Source organism: Cavia porcellus, unplaced genomic scaffold (assembly GCF_034190915.1).
Source record: "Cavia porcellus strain 051 isolate PalLab524CR breed Dunkin Hartley unplaced genomic scaffold, mCavPor4.1 scaffold_30, whole genome shotgun sequence".
NCBI classification, from domain to species: domain Eukaryota; kingdom Metazoa; phylum Chordata; class Mammalia; order Rodentia; family Caviidae; genus Cavia; species Cavia porcellus.
The window spans coordinates 44236438-44259289 of NW_026947513.1; the positions used below are offsets into that span (position 1 = coordinate 44236438).

Here is a 22852-nt window from a genome sequence, read left to right on the forward strand (position 1 = left end):
GGAAGACTTGCACTTCCTGTGGCCAGCCAGCTAGAATAGGGACATGCAGCCATGTAAGCCCTATGCAACTCATCCACAAGCCACCACTGCAAGCCATTTCTTCCTTCTGCAGCCATCACTCACTAGGGAGATCAGAAAAACACAGCACTGTGTGCCTGCCACAATCACTGGAGTCTAATATAGATGCACAGGCTGACAGAAGCTGCCCCAACACCATGCAACTCTGGCCATTAGTGAAGGCCCAGGGTAGCTGCACAGGTTTGGAGAAGCCTAGAATAAACCCTACTATTTTCCTGAATACCTGATGTGAGTCCAATTCCCCTGCCAATATTGGAAGTGCCTGGGATCCCACATTGCTTGTTAGGAGGAACCCAGGAGAATTTAAAGGTGAAGGAGCAAAAGGGAATCTCAGACCTCCAGTTCACACAGAACAAGTCTAGGAGATACAGTGAAGGAAGAATACAGAAGTCACACACCTGAAAACCCTGAAAGGATAACAACTGAAGTAAAGTAACAACTGTATGAGACTGTAAAAGTAATCAAATCAGAAATAATGTTTCAGGTAAAAGAACAAATCAAAGAAACAATTGCTCAGCATATCAAAAAAAGACACATAAGAAAGATGAGCATAGGAAAATTATAGAAACCTTGACATACAATATAACATGGAATTACAATATATGAAATGGATTCCAAAAATCCAGGAAATTGAAAAGTTGATGAAAGCTTGGCAAGGCCACTTGAGTCTGAAGATAGATTTTCAGATCTTGAAGACAGGATTTCAGCTAAAAATCATGAAAGATCTTTTAAAAATAACAAGGAAAAAGAAAATAATTCTCCAAATGGTTGCAAGATAATGCAAAGAGAAATAATTTAAGAATAATAGGTATCAGTGAAGAATCAGGTGTCAACATAAATGAAATTAAAACACTATTTACAGAAGTAATACCATAAAAATTCCCAAATATGGGAAAAAGATCTGGCATACAGGTAAGTGAGGCATATAGAACTCCAACTAGCCATAACTGAAGTAAATCCACACCTAGACATATAATAATCAAGATCCAAGAAATTCAGCTGAAGAATAGAATACTAAAATCTATTCGAGAAAAGAAACAGATCACCTATAAAGGAAAACTTATCAGAATCAAGACAGACTCATCAACACAAACCATCAAGTTAAGAAGAGTTTGGAGTGAAATGTTTCAAATCCTGAAGGAAATGACTTCCAAACATGATTGATGTACTTTGTAAGACAACAAGAAATTAATATTGTTTACAACCTTCTCTTCCTAGGTGTTTCTTCACCTATCATTTTCACACTATCTATTGTGAGAAATATCTTTCAAAACTGATAGAAAAACAAGATACTTCCATGACAAAGAACAACTGAAGGAATTCAAACTCTACAGAGTACTGAAGCACTAGCTAAAGTTAGATAAAAATGATCATTGTTCCAGTACTAACAGCATAGGAAGATCATCAAACAGGACAGACAACTGAAGGAGAGGAAAAAGGGGGGGGGGGCAACAGCAGGAGGATATCATGGCACAGACAAATCAATGTATGCTGGCTGTGACCAGTAATGTAGATAGCCTCAGTTCAGCAATAAAAAGAACACAGGGAGAGTGGATCAAGAAATAAAATCAATCAATATACTGTATACAAGAAATACTTTTAACTTGAAAGGAAATTCATAGACTGAAAAATCAAAGGGGAGAAAACAATTTTTCCATGCAGGAGACCAGAAAAAAGCAAAGCTACCTTTCCCATCAAAAACAGAATGGGTAAGAAAGATGTAGTATTTTCACACAATAGAAAGCTACCCAGCTATAAGGTAGGGTAATCAAAAAGTTCTTATAGGTAAATGGATGCAATTGGATGTCATGTTCATGGGTGAAACAGTTTGTACTGGTATGGGTGGACACTAGCATAAAAAATACAGTTAGTGGGATCCATAAATGCAATAAATAGTGTGAAAGTAATGCGAGAGGAAACACACAAGAAAGGAAGGTGGCAACCAATGTTAACTTCTTATTCTCTTGTCCTGAACTTTTGCAATTTTTCAAACTTTTGTTAGGTTTGATTCTTTTCTGTATTGTTTTGTGAGTTTTACTTTGTTGATGGTATGGGCAGCTATTTTGCACATAATGGGATGTATTGTGATAATCATGGTTGGTTTCCTGTAATCTTGTTTTGAAATCATATAGTGCTTTCAAGCTATTATTTAATTGGTATAATTATGTTTGTTTTGTTTGATTTTATTACATGTGATTGTATGTACAGCCATTTTGAAGAAAATCAGACATAGTAGTTACCATTGTTCATTTCCCGTTATCTGGTTTAGTGATCTTGTAATGTTTTCATCTTTTTTTTTTTTTTTTTTTTGCTTGGTTTTACTCTGGTTTCTATGATTGACTTCACCATGCATGAGTGTATGGACAGTTATTTTGAAAAGAACAAGAGACATTAAGGTAGCAAATATAGGTTTCCTACTGTATTGCTTTGAAACCCCACAATACCTTAATTCTTTTGTTTTGTACTATTTAGTTTTGTTTGATTGTGTTGTGTGTGAAGGTATAGAAAACTACTTTGAAGAAACCACGAGAAATTATGTTAACCACTGTTGATTTATTGTTTTATTGTGAATACATGTGTTGCTTGCATTGTTCTATTCTGATTTTCTTTCTTCTGATTTGTTTTGTTGCATTCTCCTTAATAGGAAAAAAAAGAAAAACAATTAAAATTTTAGGAGTAAAAACAAAGTAATGTTGTTCTTAAGTGAAAATATTGTTAGTAAAAGTATTTGTTGTGTTTAAAATTTTATATATTATCTAGAATATACCAAGACAGTTTATGTTTCAACATTTCTATTAGTTTATATGATTAAAAATTTATGTAGGTAGCTGTGAGAGAATCTATTGAATATCTTCTATCTAGAGCATATGTTGAAGAATCAAAATAAGGATTGAATGAAAAACTAGTTCACATTAAGAGAAAAATTATATATAATGGTGCCGGTATGTGTTAGATAATTAACAGCATTAGTTATAAAACATTAATAATTATGACAATGTTTAAATGAACCACTAAATATTAATTTTTCATAATATTTTGAATTATTTATATGCATTAAACACACAAAGTAGATCTATTTTTATTATTAATATTTTTATTCCAAGACAATATTTGGTTTCTATCTAAATGCCCACTCAAATTCACTTGCACTTATTTTTGAGGCTTTTAGAGTGGCTAGATTTGTCTATGAACAAGTATTAAGGCTATAATATTACAAATACAGTGCATTATTTACTTTATCCTAGTTTTGGTGTTAATAAGAGGAAGGCCCACTCAGTAGTCAGTGACACCATCCAATAGTCTTGTGCCATCAGTCCTCATACTCTGACTGTCCATTGAATAAATGACCTTTCACCAGTACAAGTTATGCTTTAACTTCTTGGAGAATTCCTTCTTGAATATAGACATGAGTGATAACAAAAGGTAGCACAATTTGAAAAGAAATACAGCATTTTAATAAGATGTCAATAAAATGGATCACAGCTCTGTTGCTCCTACAATTTTTCTGCTATTTTAGCATTGGAAGCTGTGGAAATATTTTAGCATGGCCAATGGAATACAGCCATTGGATGAATATGAAGATCATAGTAGAGGAACTGATCCAGAGGGGCCATGAGGTGACAGTTACGATATCTTCAAGCTTCCCTTTTGTTGGTATTAACGCAACATCTGGAGTTAAATTTGAAAAACATTTACTACATCTATCAGTAGAGAACAACTGGAAGAATTATACATTTGGTTGATTACTAAGGGGATTAATTTTGACTCAATAAATACCTGTTTGTGATATTTTCTGGTGATGGAAGACATGTTTCTGGAATATTCTGCTATTTGGGAGAATGTTTGTAAAGATATAGTTTCACATAAAAACCTTGTGACAAAACTGCCGGAATCAAACTTTGATGTGCTCCTTGCCAAACATATTGCTATATGTGGTGAGCTTGTTGCTGAGCTATTGAAATTACCTTTTGTGTACAGTATTTGGGGCACCCGTGGCTTCCAGTTGGAAAAAAAAGTGCTTCCATTTTCTCCTTCTCACAAACCCATCTTGTTTTCATGCTTAAGTAGTGAAATGGAAAGGGTTAGGAACATGATATGCATGCTTTAATTGAATTTTGGTTTGAAATATTTAATCAGAAAAACTGGAACAAGCTTTACAGTGAAACATTAGGTAAGTCATGTTTTTAGTTATCAGAAGGATGTCATTAATATCTTGTGTCTTTGGAAGTCAGTTTAAGGAAAATAGTGAACTATAAATTAATGACTGTCTATATCTGGCAAATAGTAGAATCTTTCACATTATGGGATCATAGTTCATCTAGTGGATCATTACTGATAGAACGTATTCATGGCTCACACAATTCCAATGGCAAGATTTCAGGCTTTAATTTTGCAATTGGTTGCCACATTTATCCATTAAACATATGAGAAAGGTCAAAAGTACCTTGCTTAATAGGAACTCATAAATCAGGTGGGCATGGTACATTGTACCTATAAACCTAGAACTCCAGAGCCTGAGCCAGGAGAACCACAAGTTCAAGCAGGCCTGGGAAACATAGCAGATTTGAGACTGCATAAAAAAACCCAGTTCAGAAAATTGCACTTTGATTTCATCACAAGTATCTGAACTTTATTGCCATTACATTATGGGAGACCTAGGAGGTATTCAGAAAAAGAGTCTATCATTATGGTCTTCATTGTTCATTTTGTCAGTTTTTCATTCAATCATAATATGTAAATTGAATAACGTTCACCATTAGTAAAATTTTGAAAAGCATAGACACAACACAGACACTGTCCCTCCCACAATCTTGCACAACATATGGAAAATAGAACATAAATAAGAAATAAAAAGTGTGTGCAGTATAATTTAAAAAGAAGACTCTAATACTAAGAAATTTTTTCAGTTGTGATTATAATCTATGCCATGAAAACTGATAATAGATGCTTGGAGAACTGTGGAGTTCTAAGCAAGCAGGCAGGCACCCATTTTCCCTGGACCCCATCTTGTTTGGGGCCTTCATACTTTCCGGTGCATTGGAACAGCTAGGCGAGTCTGGGGCCCTTGCATCCAACTTCCCATTATGGCTGTGTTTGGAGAAATGTGGAGTTCTAAGCAAGCAGGCAAGGACCACCTGTTCCAGAGGCCCGGTGACCTAGGAGAATTGGGTGCCAGACTCCCAGGAGCTGAGGGCATAGAAGTGGATTTCCAACAGACCCTGAGGAAGCATTTAAATAACACTTGAAACTCAGAAATATAGGAAAATGACAAAATGAAAGACCAAATTACAATCTCAAACCTCCAGCCCATACAAAGAAACCTTAGGAGTGATGTACATAGAAGAAAATATATGCCATACACCTCAAATATTGGACATAATAGCAACTGAAATAAGCTGGTAAGCTTTAAAGGAATTCAAACCAGAAATAATCTCCCAGGTAAGAAGAAATGATAAAAGAAATGAAAGAGATGCTGAACATATCTAAAGAAAACAGTTAAAAAATTGGAGGAACTAAACAAAAAGAGAATCCCTAGATGAGCAATATAAGAAACAAACAGAATACATAAAGCAGCTGCACAGAGATAAACAGAAAATCAAATACTGCACTGAAAGCTGCACAAGCTACCTCAATTCTGTGAAGACAGAATTTCAGACCTTAAAGACAAGATTGAAGCTAGTGAACAGGAAGGGAAAGATCTTTTAAAAATAGCAAGGAATCGGGGAATAACAATTCAACAACTGCAAAACAATGCAAAGAAAAACAACATAAGATTGATAGAGATTAATGAAACAGAAGGGGGCAACCAAAGGGACATCAAGAGGATATTTAGAGAAGTAATATCTGAAAATTTCCCAAATATGAGATCAGAAATCGACATTAGTATCAGTGAAGCATATACAACTCCAAATAATATAACCAAAATAAAACTACACCAAGATATGTAATAATCACCATCCCAGAAATCTAACATAAGAATAGAATATTAAAAGTTGGCAGAGAGAAGAGAGATCACTTACAAAGGGAAACCTATCAGAATAACAGCAGACTTCTCAGCACAAACAATAAAGTCAAGAAGAGCATCTAGTGAAGCATTACAGATACTAAAGGAAAATGATTTCCAAGCTAGGCTGATGTACCCTGCAAAAATGTCCTTCAAAATCAATGGAGAGATCCACATCCGCCTCCCCATTCCAGCTGCACTAGGAGAACTGCGGAGTTTCCAGCAAGCAGGCGGGTGCACACTATCCCTGGAGCCCAGCCTATTTGGGACTCCTGCACCACACCATCTGGGTGCAGACGAAGGGCTGGGCAGATCTGGGGCGCCTGCATCCGCCTCCCCATGTGTCTGGAGGACTGTGGATATCTCAGCAAGCAGGTGAGCATCGCAGGTTCCAGAGGCCCCATGGCCTGCAGTAAGTGCTCAGAGCTGTCTGCCCCAAGCCCAGACTGTTCGGGACCCTTCCAGCCTTCTGGGTGCACTGAAGTGCATAAGTGGGTTTGAGGCATCTACATCTGCCACCCCATTCTGGCTGTGCTTGGAGAACTGTGGAGCTTCCAGCAAGCAGGTAGGCACACAGTGTCATTGTAGCCCAGCTTATCTGAAACTACAGAGTTCTACACAGGCAGAAGAGGCTCATTGGTTCTAGAGGCCCAGTGGCTTGAGGGAACTAGGTGCCAGAGTACCACGAGCTGTGAACATAAAAGTGGATTTCCAACAGACCCTGAGAAAGCTTTCAAATAACACTTGAAACACAGAAATATAGGAAAATGACAAAACAAAAGACAAAATTACAACCTCAAATCTCCAGCCCATCTCAAGAAACCCTAGGAGTGATGTATATAGAAGAAAATATATGCTATTCACCTCAAATATCGGACATAATAGCTACTGAAATTAACAAGCAACTCCAGGAAACTTTAAAGGAATTCAAACTCGAAATAATCTGCCAGGTAAAAGAAGAAATGATAAAAGAAATGAAAGAGATTCTGAATATATCTAAAGAAAACACAGTTAAAAACTTGGAGGAACTAAACAAAAAGATAGAATCCCTAGATGCGCAATATAAGAAACAAACAAAATACATAATGCAGATGCACGGAGATATACAGGAAATAAAAGACTCCACTGAAAGTTGTAAAACCACCTCAAAGAAAGTGAAGATAGAATTTCAGACCTTGAAGACAGGATTGCAGCTAGTGAACAGGAAAGGAAAGATCTTTTAAAAATAACAAGGAATCAGGAAATAACAATTCAACAACTGCAAGATGATGCAAAGAAACATAACATAAGATTGTTAGGGATTAATGAAAAAAAAAAGGAGACAATGTAAAGGATGTCAAGAGGATATTTAGAGAAGTAATAGCTGAAAATTTCCCAAGCATGAGATCAGAAACCGACATCAGGATCAGTGAAGCATATAGAACTCCAAATACTCATAACCAAAATAAAACTACACCCAGACATATAATAATCACCACCCCAGAAACCCAACACAAGAATAGATTATTAAAAGCTGTCAGAAAGAAAAGACAGATCACGTATAAAGGAAAACCTATCAGAATCACAGCAAACTTCTCAGCACAAAAAATAAAGACAAGAAGAGCATGGAGTGAAGTATTCCAGATCCTAAAGCAAAATGATTTCCCACCTAGACTGATGTGCCCTACCAAACTGTCATTCAAAAATTATGGTGAAATATGATACTTGCATGACAAAGAACAGCTGAAGAACTTCATGAACACCAAGCCAACCCTGCAAAAATATTGAAAGACAGTTTAGATACACAAAGGAAAAAACCACTAAGCAAAGCAGATAATTAAACAGAACAGAAAGATAAAGATGCAACAACAGAGAGATAACATTCCAACAATAAACTAGCATTTAACAGTTATAACCATTAATGCCAATGGTCTCAATGCACCAATCAAAAGAAACAAACTAGCAGAATGGATTCAACCATATGCTGTTTAAAGGAAACCCATTTAACCCAAAAGGATACTCACAGACTGAAAGTCAAAGGATGGAAAACAATACTTCATGCAGCAGGAATCAAAAAAAAAAAAAAAAAAAAAAAAAAAGCAGGAGTAGCTATTCTGTTTGCAGACAACGTGAATTTTAAACCAACAGTGACCATAAAGGACAAAGAAAGTCACTACATACTCCTTAGGGGAAAACTCGAAGTGGAAGAGATAACTATTTTAAATATATATGCACCAAACTCCAGAGCACCCAGTTATATAAAACAACTATTAACAGAAATGAAAACTCAAATTATCAGTAACACAATTGTAACAGGGGACCTTAATACACCATTGACACCAAGGGGCATATCAACCAGAAAGAAAATGAGCAAAGAAGTAACAGGACTGAATCACACCTGTGAACAAATCGATTTGATGGACATATACAGAATGTTCCACCAAGCAACATCAGAATACACATTCTTCTCAGCAGTACCTGGGGATCAGTCTCTAAAATAGACTATATATTAGCTCACAGAACATATTTAAACAAATGCAAAAGAGTTGAAACCATCTTTTGCATATTATCTTATCATAGCTCTCTGAAATTAGAAATTAATGATAAAAGATACTGCAAAAATCCCACAAACACATGGAAACTGAATAACACACTCTTGAGTAATCAGTGGGTCACAGTAGAAATTAAACAATACCTACAAGAAAATGAAAATGCAGGTACAACTTACCGGAATCTGTGGGATGCAATGAAAGCTGTTCTCAGAGGAAAATTTATTGCACTGAGCTCCCACATCAGAAAACAGAGCAAATACAAATAAATAACCTGAGGCTATACTTCAAACAGCTAGAAAAAGAAGAGCAAGTCAAGCCCAAAGCCAAAAGAAGAGAGGAAATTATAAAAATCAGAGCAGAAATCAATGCAATAGAGACTAAGAAAACCATCCAAAGAATCAAAGAGTTGGTTCATTGAAAGGATAAATGAAATTGATAAGCCACTAGACAACCTTATTTTAAAAAGGGGAATCAAAGCTCAAATTAATGCAATAAGAAATGAAAAAGGTGAAATCACTAGACTCTACAGAAATACAGAAGATTATCAACACCTATTTCACAAACTTCTACTCTCACAGATTTGATAACACCGAAGAATAGAGAACTTCCTAGAAACATATGAAGTACCAAAGCTAGGTCAAGAGGATGTAAAACTGCTGAATAACCCAATTTCTATTAATGAAACTGAAAATGTAATTAAGTCCTTACTTACAAAGAAAAGCCCAGGCCCAGATGGATTCACTGCAGAATTCTACAAGGAATACAAAGAAGACCTAATGCTGACACACCTCAAACTCTTCAATGAAATTGAAAGGGAAGCAATCTTTCTTAAGTCATTCATGGAATCAAATTTTACTCTAGTACCAAAACCTGAGAAAGACCCAACTGAAAAAGGGTACTCTAGACCAATCTCCCTAATGAACACAGATGCAAACATCTTCAATAAAATATTGTCAAATAGGATGCAGCAAATCATCAAGAAGATTATACATGATTATCAAGTGGGATTCATTTCAGGTATGCAGGGATGGTTCAACATACGTAAATCAATAAATGTAATCCACCATACAATAAAGCCAAAAGTAAGAATCACATAACCATTTCTATAGATGGAGAAAAAGCTTTCAATAATTCAAACATTTTTCATGATAAGAACTTTACAGGAAATTGGAATAGATGATCTTTACCTCAATATAATAAAGGCCACCTATGACAAACCAATAGCCTGTATCGTACTAACTGGCCAAAAATTGAAGGCTGTTACTTTAAAATCTGGCACAAGACAAGGATGTCCTTTGTCACCACTCGTATTTAATATAGTATTGGAAACACTAGCCAAAGCAATTAGACAAGAGATAGAAATGAAAGGGGTAAAGATAAGAAGAACAAATTAAATTATCATTTTTAGCAGATGACATGATACTCTACATAGAAGACCTGTAAACTCCATTGAAAGACTCTTAGTATAATGAATAATTCAATAGTGTAGCTGGATACAAATCAATGCTCAAAAATCAGTAGCATTCCTATACAGTAACAAAAAAATCACAAAGAGAGAAATAAAAGAAGCCACACCCTTCACACTAAAAACCAAGAAACTGAAATATTTAGCAAGTACTCTTATAAAAATAGTGAAAGACCTATACAGGGTAAATTACACACTGAAAAAAGAAATTGTATATGTTCTCAGAAAATGGAAATTCATCCCTTGTTCATGGATAGGAAGAATAAATATTGTTAAAGTGGCCATTTTCTCAAAACTCATATACAGATTCAATGAAATCCCAATAAAAATACCAACATACTTCATAGATCTAGATAAATCACTCCTCAAATTTATCTGGAGTTAGATGAGACCTAGAATAGCAAAGACAGTTCTAAGCAACAAAAGCAAGGCAGGAGGCATCACAATCCCTGATTTTAAGTTATACTACAAAGCAACCATAGTAAAATGAACATGGTACTGGAATCAAAACAGAGCCAAAGATCAATGGAATAGATTAGAAGATACAACCACAACTACAAACACACTCAACCACTTTATCTTTGATAAAGGAGCCAAACAGGTTCATTGAAGAACGACTGTCTCTTTAATAAATGGTGTTGTAAAAACTGGCTCTCCATTTGCAGAAAACTAAAACTAGATCCATGCCTATCATCATGTACTAAATTAAAATCTAAATGGATCAAAGATCTGAATATTAAAACAGAAACAATAAATCTATTGGAAGACAAATTGAGTAGAAACCTTGAAGATATAGGGGTAGGTAGAGAATTCATGAGCAGGACTCAAACAGCATGGGAAATACTTCTCAGAATCAATAACTGGGACCACCTCTTATTAAAATGTTTCTGCATGTCAAAAGAAATCACCGGCATAGTGAAAAGAAAACCCACAAACTGGGAAAAAATATTAGTGAACTCTCCCTCAGACAAAGGCATTCTGTCTAAAACATATAAAGAATTAAAAAAAAATCAGACCTCAAATATTCAAAGATCCAATCCAAAAATGGGCATCTGAGATGAATACACACTTCTCAGATGAAGAAATACAAATTGCAAATAAATACATGAAAAAATGTTCATTATCATTAGTCATTAGAGAAATGCAAATTGAAGCCACACTGAGATTCCATCTCACTCCTGAAAGAATGGCCAGGATCAAGAAAACCATGAACAACAAATGCTGGAGAGGCTGTGGTGATAAAGGAACTCTCATGGGCTCTTGGTTGGAGTGTGGACTGGTGCAACCATTTTGGAAGTCAGTCTGGAGATTTCTCCAAAATTTGTGATTGGAATTTCCATTTGTTCCAGCTATCCCACTTCTAGGCATATTCCCAGAAGAACTGAAAGCATCATATCACAGTTATATGTTTATAGAAGCACAATTTGTAGATCTTGGAAACAACCCATGTGTCCATTGACTGAGAAATGGATAAAAAAGTTGTAGTATTTTAATACAATGGAGTATTACTCAGCTATTAACAAGGATCACATTGAGATATTTATCAATAAATGGGCACAGCTTGAGACCATACTCATAAGTGAAATAAATCAAACTCACATGTATGAATACTGAATATTTTTCCTATTGTAAGAAATGATTCAAATATATAAAGGTATGTGGTAATCATCATTCCCCATTATGTGGCTCTGAAGCCTTGTAAAGTTTTCACTCATTAATTGGAATGACTTTATTCTGGGCTGTTTGATATTATTGCCTGTGATGAAATGAACAGCTATTTTGAAGAAAACAAAACAGCATAATAGATAGTGCTGATTTAACACCATCTTGTTTTGAAGTACCACCAAACTGTTGCTATTCTGTCTCCATTATTTTTATCATGTTGTATCTTACTGGTTTTTATTATCCCACTGGGTGGAGCTGTCAGAAAAACACAACACTGTTTGTTTGTCACAATTACAAGAGTCCCAGTCTATACACAGGCTGAAAGCTGCAACCACATCACCATGAAAACCTAGCCAATGTAACTGCACAGATCTGGAGAAAACCAGAAAATGCCCTACTATATCCCTGTACACCTAGTGTCAGTTAAACAAAATTACCTCATTCTCCTGTTTCATGGAGGGGCAGCCAAAGTGTGAAGTTTGTGGGAATCCACAAACAGCTCTTTGGAAGGAACCCACGAGAATGTTATAATGAAGGAGCAAAAGGCAGTCTCAGACCTGTATCCCCTGCAGAGCAAGTCTGGGAGATACAATGAAGGAAGAATACGGAAGTCACACACATGAAACCTCTGAGAGGATAATAACTAAAATAAAGGATCAACTGCATAAGTCTTTAAAAGCAATCTAACCAGAAGTAATGTCTCAGGTAAACAACAAATGAAAAAAGAATTGCTCAGCATATGTAGAGAAGACATAGCAAGAAAGATGAGCATAGGAAAATAATGAAAGCTTTGAGTGAAAATATAAAAAAAAGAATTGCAGTGCATGAAATGGATTCATAAACATACCCAGGAAATTAAAAAGTTGATCAAAAGCTGGCAAAATCTCTTAAAAGAGACTGAAGATAGATTTTCACATCTTGAAGACAGGATTCCAGCTAGTAATCATGGAAGCAAAGATCTTTTAAAAATAACAAGGAACCAGGGAATAATATTCCATTGGTTGCAAGATAATGCAAAGAGAAATAATTTAAGAGTGATAGGCATCATTGAAGAATCAAGGGTCAACACAAATGAAGTTAGAAGGCTATTTACAGAAGTTATAGCACAAAACTTCCTAAACATGGGAAAAGTATCCAGCACACAGGTAAGTGAGGCATGTAGAACTCAAACTAGCCATAACCAAAGTAAATCTACACCAAGAAATATAATAATCAAAGTACCAGAATTTGAGCACATCAGCAGAATATTAAAAGCTGTTAGACAAAAGCAACAGATCACCTGTAAAGGAAAACCTGTCACAATCGTGGCAGACTCATCAACACAAACCATCAAGTGAAGAAAAATTTGGAGTGATGTGTTTCAAATCCTGAAAGAAAATACCTTCCAAATTTGATTTAAGCACACTGTGAGACAATAAGAAATTAACACTGGTTACCACCTTCTCTTCCTAGGTGTTTTTCACCTATCACTTTCATATTATTTATTGTTTGAACTATCTTTAAAATTGATGATAAAATAAGATACTTCCATGACAAAGAACAACTGAAGGAATTCATGACCACCCAATCTACTCTACAGAGAGTGCTGAAGGATATTCTATCGAGAGATAAAAATGACCATTTTTCCAGTAACAGTAGCAGAAAAGGAACACCATACAGGAGGGACAACTGAAGGAACATGAAAAGTGGATGGCCAACAGCAGGAGGATGGCAGGGAAAAAACAAACAAATGTATGTTGGCTTTAACCATTAATGTAGAAGGCCTCAGTTCAGCAGTAAAAAGAAACACAGGGAAGGAGAATCAAGAGACAAGATCCATTAATATACTGTATGAAATAATACATTTAAATTGAAAGGAAATTCATAGACAGAAAAATTAAAGGAGAGAAAACAATTGTTACAAGAAGGAGGAGGCCAGAGAAAAGCAAGATTATCTTTCACATCAAAGACAGAATGGGTAAGAAATATGTGGTATTTACACATAATGGAAAGGTCCTCAGCTATAAAGTAGAAAAATCCCAAAGCTCTTGTAGGTAAATAGATGCAACTGGATGTCATATTCATGGGTGAAACAATTTGAACTCATATTGGTGAACACTAGCATAAAAAATTGAAGGAGTTAGTGGAGTCCATAAACAAAATAGAGAGTGTGAAACTGACACAGGAAAAAACACATAAGAAGAGAAGGTGCTAACCAATGCTAATTTCTTATTCTGTTGTCCTGAGCTCTTGTATGTTTTCAAACTTTTGTTAGATTTGGTTCTGTTCTGTCTTGTTTTGTTAGAATTTACTTTGTCTTATGGTATAGGCAGTTATTTTGAACATAATGGGTTGCATTGTGTTAATCATGATTGGTTTCCTGTAATCTTGTTTTGAAATCTATAGTGCTTTCATGCTATTATGTAATTTGTATAATTGTTTTGTTTTGTTTGATATTTTTATTACATTTATGGTATGCACAGCTATTTTGATGAAAAGCAGATATTAGAGTAAACTGTTTATTTCCTGTTATCTGATTTGGCAATCTTTTAATGCTCTCATTCTTTTGTTTTGCTTGGTTTTAGGGTGGTTTTTATAATTTGATTTCATTATGAATGAGTGTATGGACAGCTATTTTGAAGAGAACAAAAGACATTAGGCTAGCAGTTGTTGATTTCCTACTGTATTGTTTTGAAGCCCTACAAGTCCTTTTTTCTTGTGTTTTGATCGGCTTTGTAGTATTTTGTTTTGTTTGATTGTGTTGTATATGAATGTATGGACAACTATTTTGAAGAAAAAGAGACAGTATGGTAACCACTGGTGATTTCCTTTTGTTTTGTTGTGAAGTGTTGTATTCATTTCATTGTTTAATTCAGATTTGCTTTCTTCTGATTTGTTTTTTTAATTATATTTAAAAGAAAAGAAATAAAAAAGAAAAATGATTAAAAATTTTAGGTACAAAAATAAACAAATGTTGCAATTAAGTACAAATATTCTAGGGTACAAGTATTTGTTGTTTTGAAATTTTATATATTATTGAGAATATATCAAGACAGTTTATATTTAAACATTTATATATGTTTATATGACTAAAAATTTAAATGTGCATTTGTGAAAGAATCTATAGAATATTCTCTACCTACAGCATGTTTTGAAGAATTCAATGATGATTGAAATACTAATTCTCATTACGAGAAAAATTATATATAATAGTGTAGGTATGAATTAGATAGATAATAGCATTAGTTATGAACTATTCATGATAATGACAATATTTAATTGAACCTCTGAAAGCTAATTAGAGATCATATTTTAAATTATTTATGTGTACTGAACACATAACATACTTAATTTTTATTAATAATTATATCATTTTTCTTACAGATAATATTTAGATTTTTATCTAAATGTCCATTCAAATTCCCTTGCACTTATTGTTAGGGGTTTTTGGAGTGGCTGGATTTGTGTAAGAACAAATATAAAGAGTGTATGACTAATAAAATATTGCACTGCTTGGCTTAACATAGTTCTGGGTGTTGATAATAGGAAAGCCCACCTGGTGGTAGGTGACACCATCCAATAATCTTGTGCCAGCAGTCCCCATGCTCTCACTGTCCATTCAGTATATGAACTTTCACCGGTAAAAGTTAAATATTAACACTTCGGAGAATTCCTGCTTGAATGTAGACATGAGTAATAACAAAAGATAACACAATTTGAAAAGCAATACAGCATTTGACAAGATGTCCATGAAATGGATCTCAGCTCTGTTACTACTACAATTTTTTTGTTATTTTAGCATTGGGAGCTGCGGAAATATTTTGGTATGGCCAATGGAATACAGCCACTGGATGAATATGAAGATCATACTAGAGGAACTTATTCAGAGGGGACATGAGGTTACAGTTCTGATACCTTCAAGCTTCATTTTTGTTGGTGTTAATGCATCATCTGGAATTAAATTTGAAACATTTCCTACATCTCTCAGGAGAGATCAACTGGAACAATTTTATACTCGATTCGTTTCTAAGTGGATGGATATTGGCTCAATAACTACCTGTTTGTCATATATTCCTGTAATGGAGGAGATGTTCAAGGAATATTCTGCTAATTGGGAGAATGTTTGTAAAGATGTAGTTTCAAATAAAAATCTTGTGACAAAACTACAGCAATCAAACTTTGATGTCCTCCTTGCCGATCCCGTTGCTCCGTGTGGTGAGCTTGTTGCTGAGCTATTGAAATTACCTTTTGTGTACAGTCTTCGCTTCTCCCCTGGATTCCAACTGGAAAAAAGTGCTGGAGGGCTTCCGTTTCCTCCCTCTTATATACCTGTCCTGATGTCACGCTTAAGTGGTGAAATGACTTTTATGGAAAGGGTCAAAAACATGATATGCATGCTTTATTTTGACTTTTGGTTTGAAACATTTAACCTGAAAAACTGGAACAAGCTTTACAGTGAAGTTTTAGGTAAGTAATGTTTTTAATTATCAGAGACATGTCCTCAATATGTTGTGCCTTTGAAAGTCAGGTTGAATGAATTTACAATAGGAAGAATTAACTATCTATCTCTTGTATATAGTAGAATCGTTCACATTATAAGATCATAGAACAACCCGCATCTCGTTACTGATAGATCATCCTTGGAGCTCATGCAATTCCAAAGGCAAGATTTCAGGCTTTAATTTTGCAATTGGATACCACGTTTATTGTCTTTTCATGTAAAATTAAAAGTAAATTGGCATTCTGCAATATGTTTTTGAATGAAGACAAGGAGTTTCTAACAAAAATATTAGTAGCACTGAGAAAACTTGTTTCTCATGAGTAAATCATTTTCCTTGCCCAAAATTGCCATTTTGTCCATACCATCGAAAATACGCGTTCACTTTTGTAAAACATTTTCTATTTAAGTTTCAAACATTTAAGTTGGATACTTTAATGATTCTACATGCTCTGATATAGGTCCTTATTAACCACCCATTACAAAGGTTTGAAATCTGTAGAAATATGCACATATAATTAATATTTTAAGTGTATTTTTCTCTGGAAAAAGAAAAAAAGAATGATGCAATATCATGCATAAGTACTAATATCTGTGTCTATAATTTCTTCAAATGTTCTCAGGATGTGTGCAAAAGCTTGTAAATGATATACACAATTAAACTCCTAGTATACACAATAAGAAGTTGCATTAATACGAATTGCAGCTATAACATTAAGGCAACCACAGCTCATTTGTATCATGTTATAATTCAGTAAATGCAGAATTTCTTGAAAACTTATTTCATGGTTAGCGTAGGAGTACTTGAGTTTCCAGCTACAAAATTTGTTGATATTTGCATCTATTGCATTGGCAGCATTAGAGACACAAGAAAGCTTGCTTTATTATACAGTATTGTAATTAATGCTTCTGATTAAGAATACACTGATGAAATATTACAGAAATATTCTCTTTTCATTCTGGGTTTCTAACAGAAACAATTGAACCATACATAAAATGTACATTATTTGTTATTCATATATAACTCTAATTTATGAATATTTATGTTTTCTAATTTTTCTTCTTTCCAACATAGGGAATCCCACTACATTGTACAAGCAAATGCAAAAATCAGATATGTGGCTTATTCGAAGCTACTGGGATTTGGAACTTCCACGCCCTACCTTACCAAATTTTGATTTTGTTGGAGGACTCCACTGCAAACCTGCCAAACCACTACCTAAGTTAAGTATAATCCTGTCTTAGTTTTTATTTTAATTTTTAGTGAGAATGTTCTGCACTATTCATCGAGAATATTGACTACCAGTGAGAGAGATATTTAAAAAGGGCAAAAGCGTCTTGATGATTAGAAACTTGTACATGAGGTGATGATGGTATAACATACTTGTGACTCTAGATTTCCAGAGACGGAGCAGAACTATCAGTTCAAACAAGCCTGAGCAACATAGAAGATCTGAGATTGCATAGAAAGACTGGTTCAAAAATTATATTTGATTTCATCCCAAGTATCTGAAATTCATTACCATTACAAAAAATGGGATGTTTAGGAATTACTCAGAAAATGATCCAATTAAATTATGGTGTTCATGATTCATTTTATCAATATGTTCATTCAAAATCCTTAATATGAATCGTATTCACCATCAGTAAAAGTTTGATAAGCATAGACACAACACAGACACTGTGTCTGTCCTGCAATCTTGTATACTTGTATAGAAAAATAGAGCATAAATAAGTAATAAGCATAAATAAATAATAATTTAAGGAGAAGTGCTCTAATACTAAGATGTCTTTCAGTTTTTGTTATAATCTATGCCTTCAAAGTTGATAATAACAAAGAGTGAACAAGGTTCAGAAACAGGCTGGCTGATGCAAAGTCAAAAAAAGATACAAACACAACAGCTGTTAGAGTAGTAATGAAGACATCTCAAGAACTGCAAGCTTAATTTATTAGGATGCTAAATTTGCTAGATAGCTAACTCAGAACCAGATAATAAAGTAAAAAAAAAATATCTAATGGAAGCACTGATAACATAGAAAAAATTGAGCTAGAGAAAGATATTCCTATTTCCTTTAAAAATATCCATGAATATGTCATCAGTGGATTAGATTGCAGAGATTCAGCATAGTAGAAATGAAAAGCATTTAGAAGGTAGTTGAAAAAGTTCAGGCAACACATGTTGGAAATACAGACACAGGTATTCATCCAAATGAAACAGCTACTCCTATTGTCAAAATGCAACTTCATACTTAGTTTTGTGGAAATAAAATTTAAAACATTGAAAAGAAAATTTTTGTGACATTAATTCAATGGTCCACATTAATGGGAATGGGGGAGTCAACTAATGTTATTGATATCTTGTTTTTGATACTAATTATATAATATTTGAGAAGTTATGAATTTATTTATTTATTTTCATACCACAGATCAAACTCATTACCTTGAAACTGCCAGACAGGACCTGTCCTGCTGTGTCCTCAGCTACTAGGAAGTATTTTACATGTAATTTCATTAAATGGGATCTGACATTCCAACAGTTTAAGATAGCAATCTCAAGTAAAGACAAAAAGAAAAGCAATTCCTATTCTTGTTTAAAAGTAAATTCCCAGGTTCAGGCAATTATATGAACAAGATATAATGAGGAAATATTATATGAACCGTTGAAGCTCTTTATTAGTATTTTAGATTTCAAAGAAGAACATTGTACTATGGAGTGCTTATGCACCAACAGCAACAATTGCTGTGAAACTTCAGATTGCCTTGTGTTGCACACAGATTCAAAACCATCTTCCTTTATGTACAAAAATTTTACAGCTTAGGCTACAAAAGGTCTGAATTACTTTGTGTAAACATACATTTAATATCATATGCCAAGGCAGCAGGATACCTGAGCAAAGTTACTTCTTCTGGTATGATCATAGTATCAACATGACCCAACAGAGCAAACATAGGGAAAATTTCACAGAGTGTGAATTAAGCAACTCATAGTTCCTAAGATTTCTCAATCAAATTGATGTGATCATGCACTCTACTGTAGTAGAGAGTGGCATTCCTTATGAAAGGAACCAAAAATCTAATGTATTTTAAATTGATATTAAACGTCCAAGATATATGAATCTATCTTATTATATGAAGTTATTCTTATTGCTCCAGAATTATGAGGCTTTAAGGAATTACTTTTGTTTACCATCATTTTGACAGCAATATCTGAAAAAATGAAAAAAAATCCAGTATTATTTTAAATGCAATTCATTTAGAAAGTGCAAGAAATCCAGAAGTCAAATATTTGAAGCATTATTGATATATGTATTAAACAATGCATCTATAAAATTGAATATTTTCTAAGTTAAAATATAACAATGTTAGTAGCAGCAGAACATAGAAAAAGCAGAGAAAAAAGAAAAAGAACACTGAAAAACACTGTTATGAAAAATTGCTAACAATAGCTGTTATTACATTCACAAACTAGAAATTTACAAATGTGCATCAAGTCTTAATGCTTATACCCTTGGCCCAATGTGATACTCCTTTGAAAATATGTGAAGAAAAATAATCCAGATGTATAAATCTATCTATCTAGTAATTAAGCTCTAAAAATAAAACTTTAACATGCAAATAACTTTAACATCCAAATTTAGGTAATAGCTACAATTAAAATGTGTACGTAACACAGTATCACAATTGTTTTACCAAAGAGACATTGTTAACACTGTATCAGCCATAAGGAATCTTCAGATTAAATAATATATGTATGTTTGTATCATATATCTATAGCTGTGACACTGAAGTATCCTTCAACAATTGTAGATAAGCTATAATAAGAACGTGAGATGAAATCAAAGGGAAAAAGAAAATTTTAAAAAAATCACTATTTTTATAGGATTAAATAGAAATATGGGGCTGACGTTTTGCTCAGTGTCACAACCACCTGACTGGCAAACACAAGGACATGAGTATGATCTTGTGTACCAACAAATTAATAAACAAACAAATAAAAAATAAATACAAAGAAACATAAATGAGAATTATCTTTTTAAAAAATGTTAAGATACATGAAATACGAATATTTAATTCAAGAACTAATTGTTTGAATCATTGATTCCACAATCATACCATTAACAATACTCCTTGTATAGCTTCACTTGAAGTGCTCAGGATGGTGAAATTTGACTTACAAAAGTTTTACCAGACTCTCTAATTGCTATTCATTCTTTCATGTATCACTTTCATTTTCTTTAACCACACTGTTTTCAGGAGTGTTTGCTTCGCTTTTACCATTTTTTTCTGATGGGGGCAATTCTTTCTTTACAGGAAATGGAAAACTTCGTGCAGAGCTCTGACGACCATGGCATTGTGGTGTTTTCCCTGGGGTCCATGGTCAGTGACATGTCAGAAGCAACAGCCAATGCGATTGCTTTAGCCCTTGGACAGATTCCACAAAAGGTTGGCAACGTGTCTTGGTGGCACTATCCAGTAGAGAAGTCATGAAGCTTTGCAAAGATCAGATTTCAGAAACTTGCTCTCTGTTTCCTATAGGATTTTTGAGGTCAATGTATACAAAAGCAATGTTATGGAATGTGTTAAATTTTGCTGAAAAATGTGCTATCTTGATAACAGGAATCAGCTGTTGAAAAAGACTTAACTCATATAATTTAGGATTTTTGTGTAATCTCCTTTTAATTCATCCAAATCTTTGAATAAACTTCTGTATTGTACCTTTAAGGGGGACATTAGGGCAGAGAAAAGAAAGAGTGGCCAATTCAGGGTCCATGTTTGCACTCAGTCTTGTTAATTATAAAAGAAGGAAACCTAATCTTAGAGATATCTGATCACAGCTGAAGCAGGAAGATGTTAGTAACATTTGGGGATGACCTCTTCCTTATAGTGGTACCTATATATTACAAAACAATCTCTCCAAGGACTCTGACTTTATTCCACCAGTTTAATGTCCACAGAATCATGAAAGAAAAGAGAAAGTGTTTGACAAACTGAAAGAAATCTGTCTAGGGAAATTGCTCATATAACCTCCATATAACATTTAATGGGAAATATGTTTCTCACATATCTAATACATGTTCAGTCTTTGAGTAGCTATGATGTAGATTTTAGTTAGTGTAAGGTGCCTATACTTTGTATAATCCTATGCAAGGGAACAAGAGAGTATCATAAATATGTATATTACTGAAAAAGCAAATAAAATTATCTCTTCCTTGTAAAAATTATCATTTCATAACAATTTTTAAAATAATGTTACTTAGCATGTTATATCTGATTTATCTAAATTGCTATGGATGAAATATCACGAATACATTCAAAACATTAAAATGTAACATAAATATAGAAAATACTTGTATTCTGGTTACATCAGTCTTTTTGCTGGTTTTAATATCATATTCTTATCTTGATTTTAAAAATCTATAGAAAGCACTTAAATTGTTGTTCTCTAGGTGGTAAAACTCACAGTATGGTATAATGCAATCTATACCCTAACAGGTGATTTGGAGATTTGATGGCAGGAAACCAGATACATTAGGAGCCAACACTCGGTTGTTCAAGTGGATCCCACAGAATGACCTACTTGGTAAGAATAAATACTGAAAACCTAAGGCAGTAAGGATGATGATTGCTCAAGAAAACAAACCTGGGAACATTTGTTTTTACTAAATCAAAACTAAAACCAAACTTCATTATAAATATTGCCATTGTTAGAGGAAGTAAAATAAATTGTGACAGTTGGCTTTTTGATATATTTAGAAACAACCTAAAGGTACTCAGGTGATATGTATTTGTCTTAAGAGAGGATGTTTCAATAAATTTTAGGGTTGTCACTCTATTTCTAATTCAATCCATTGTTGAGAAATATCAAATCCTTTCTATCTATAGAAATAAGTATTTATAAATACCAATCAAAATAAGTCTTGATTTGTTTACACTTATGTTGTATTTCTGTTTTATTTAATGTGGCATTTTAATGAAAACAAATCCCATTTTATCATTATTTAATGTCACAGTCTTTATTTCCATTGCTGTATGTTGCTGATGTGCACAATCTTTATGGCAGAATTAGTGATTGAACTATACTTTAATATAACAAGTTCTAATGCACACATGACTCTTCACAATTAGCACTTATTCATTGTTAAAGACATTCACGATACCTTCCAGGTAACATTCACTTACCTTTCCAGTAGTTTATGTGCTTTTTTTATGAGATATGAAAGTGACATCACTGCATTTTCATACATACAAAATCATATATTAAAAGCACTCTTTCAATGATTCATAATGTGTATTTCTGATTTTATTTGTAACATTTAAAACTACTTATCTTGCTGACATTCACCTAATCCTAGGTCATCCAAAAACCAGAGTTTTTATAACTCATGGTGGAGCCAATGGTGTTTTTGAGGCAATCTACCATGGAATCCCAATGGTGGGCATTCCCTTGTTTGGAGAACAACATGATAACATTGCTTACATGGAGGCTAAAGGAGCAGCTGTTACACTGGATTTCCAAACAATTTCAACAACAGATTTGCTAAATGCACTGAACAAAGTCATTAACAATACTTCGTGAGTACAAACATTTTTAAATGTCCTCGTTGTTCTAATCAATAACTTCTTACATGAT

The 22852-nt window shown here is 33.9% G+C and overlaps 1 protein-coding gene across 2 annotated transcripts in view; it reads left to right on the plus strand.

Annotated features, from left to right (window-relative positions):
- The window catches only part of LOC100726785 (UDP-glucuronosyltransferase 2B17-like), a 65860-nt gene that overhangs the window by 38740 nt on the left and 4268 nt on the right, over nt 1-22852 (plus strand). Inside the window, exons 1-6 of one of the 2 annotated variants that reach the window (XM_063240334.1) lie at nt 15405-16189; nt 17296-17443; nt 18060; nt 20533-20664; nt 21715-21802; nt 22575-22794. In XM_063240334.1, coding sequence (XP_063096404.1) covers nt 15466-16189; nt 17296-17443; nt 18060; nt 20533-20664; nt 21715-21802; nt 22575-22794 — 1313 coding nt within the window. In that variant the 5' untranslated portion in view covers nt 15405-15465. Of the gene's footprint in view, nt 1-15404; nt 16190-17295; nt 17444-18059; nt 18061-20532; nt 20665-21714; nt 21803-22574; nt 22795-22852 lie in introns of those variants that run through there. The other variant, XM_063240333.1, reaches the window with a different exon arrangement.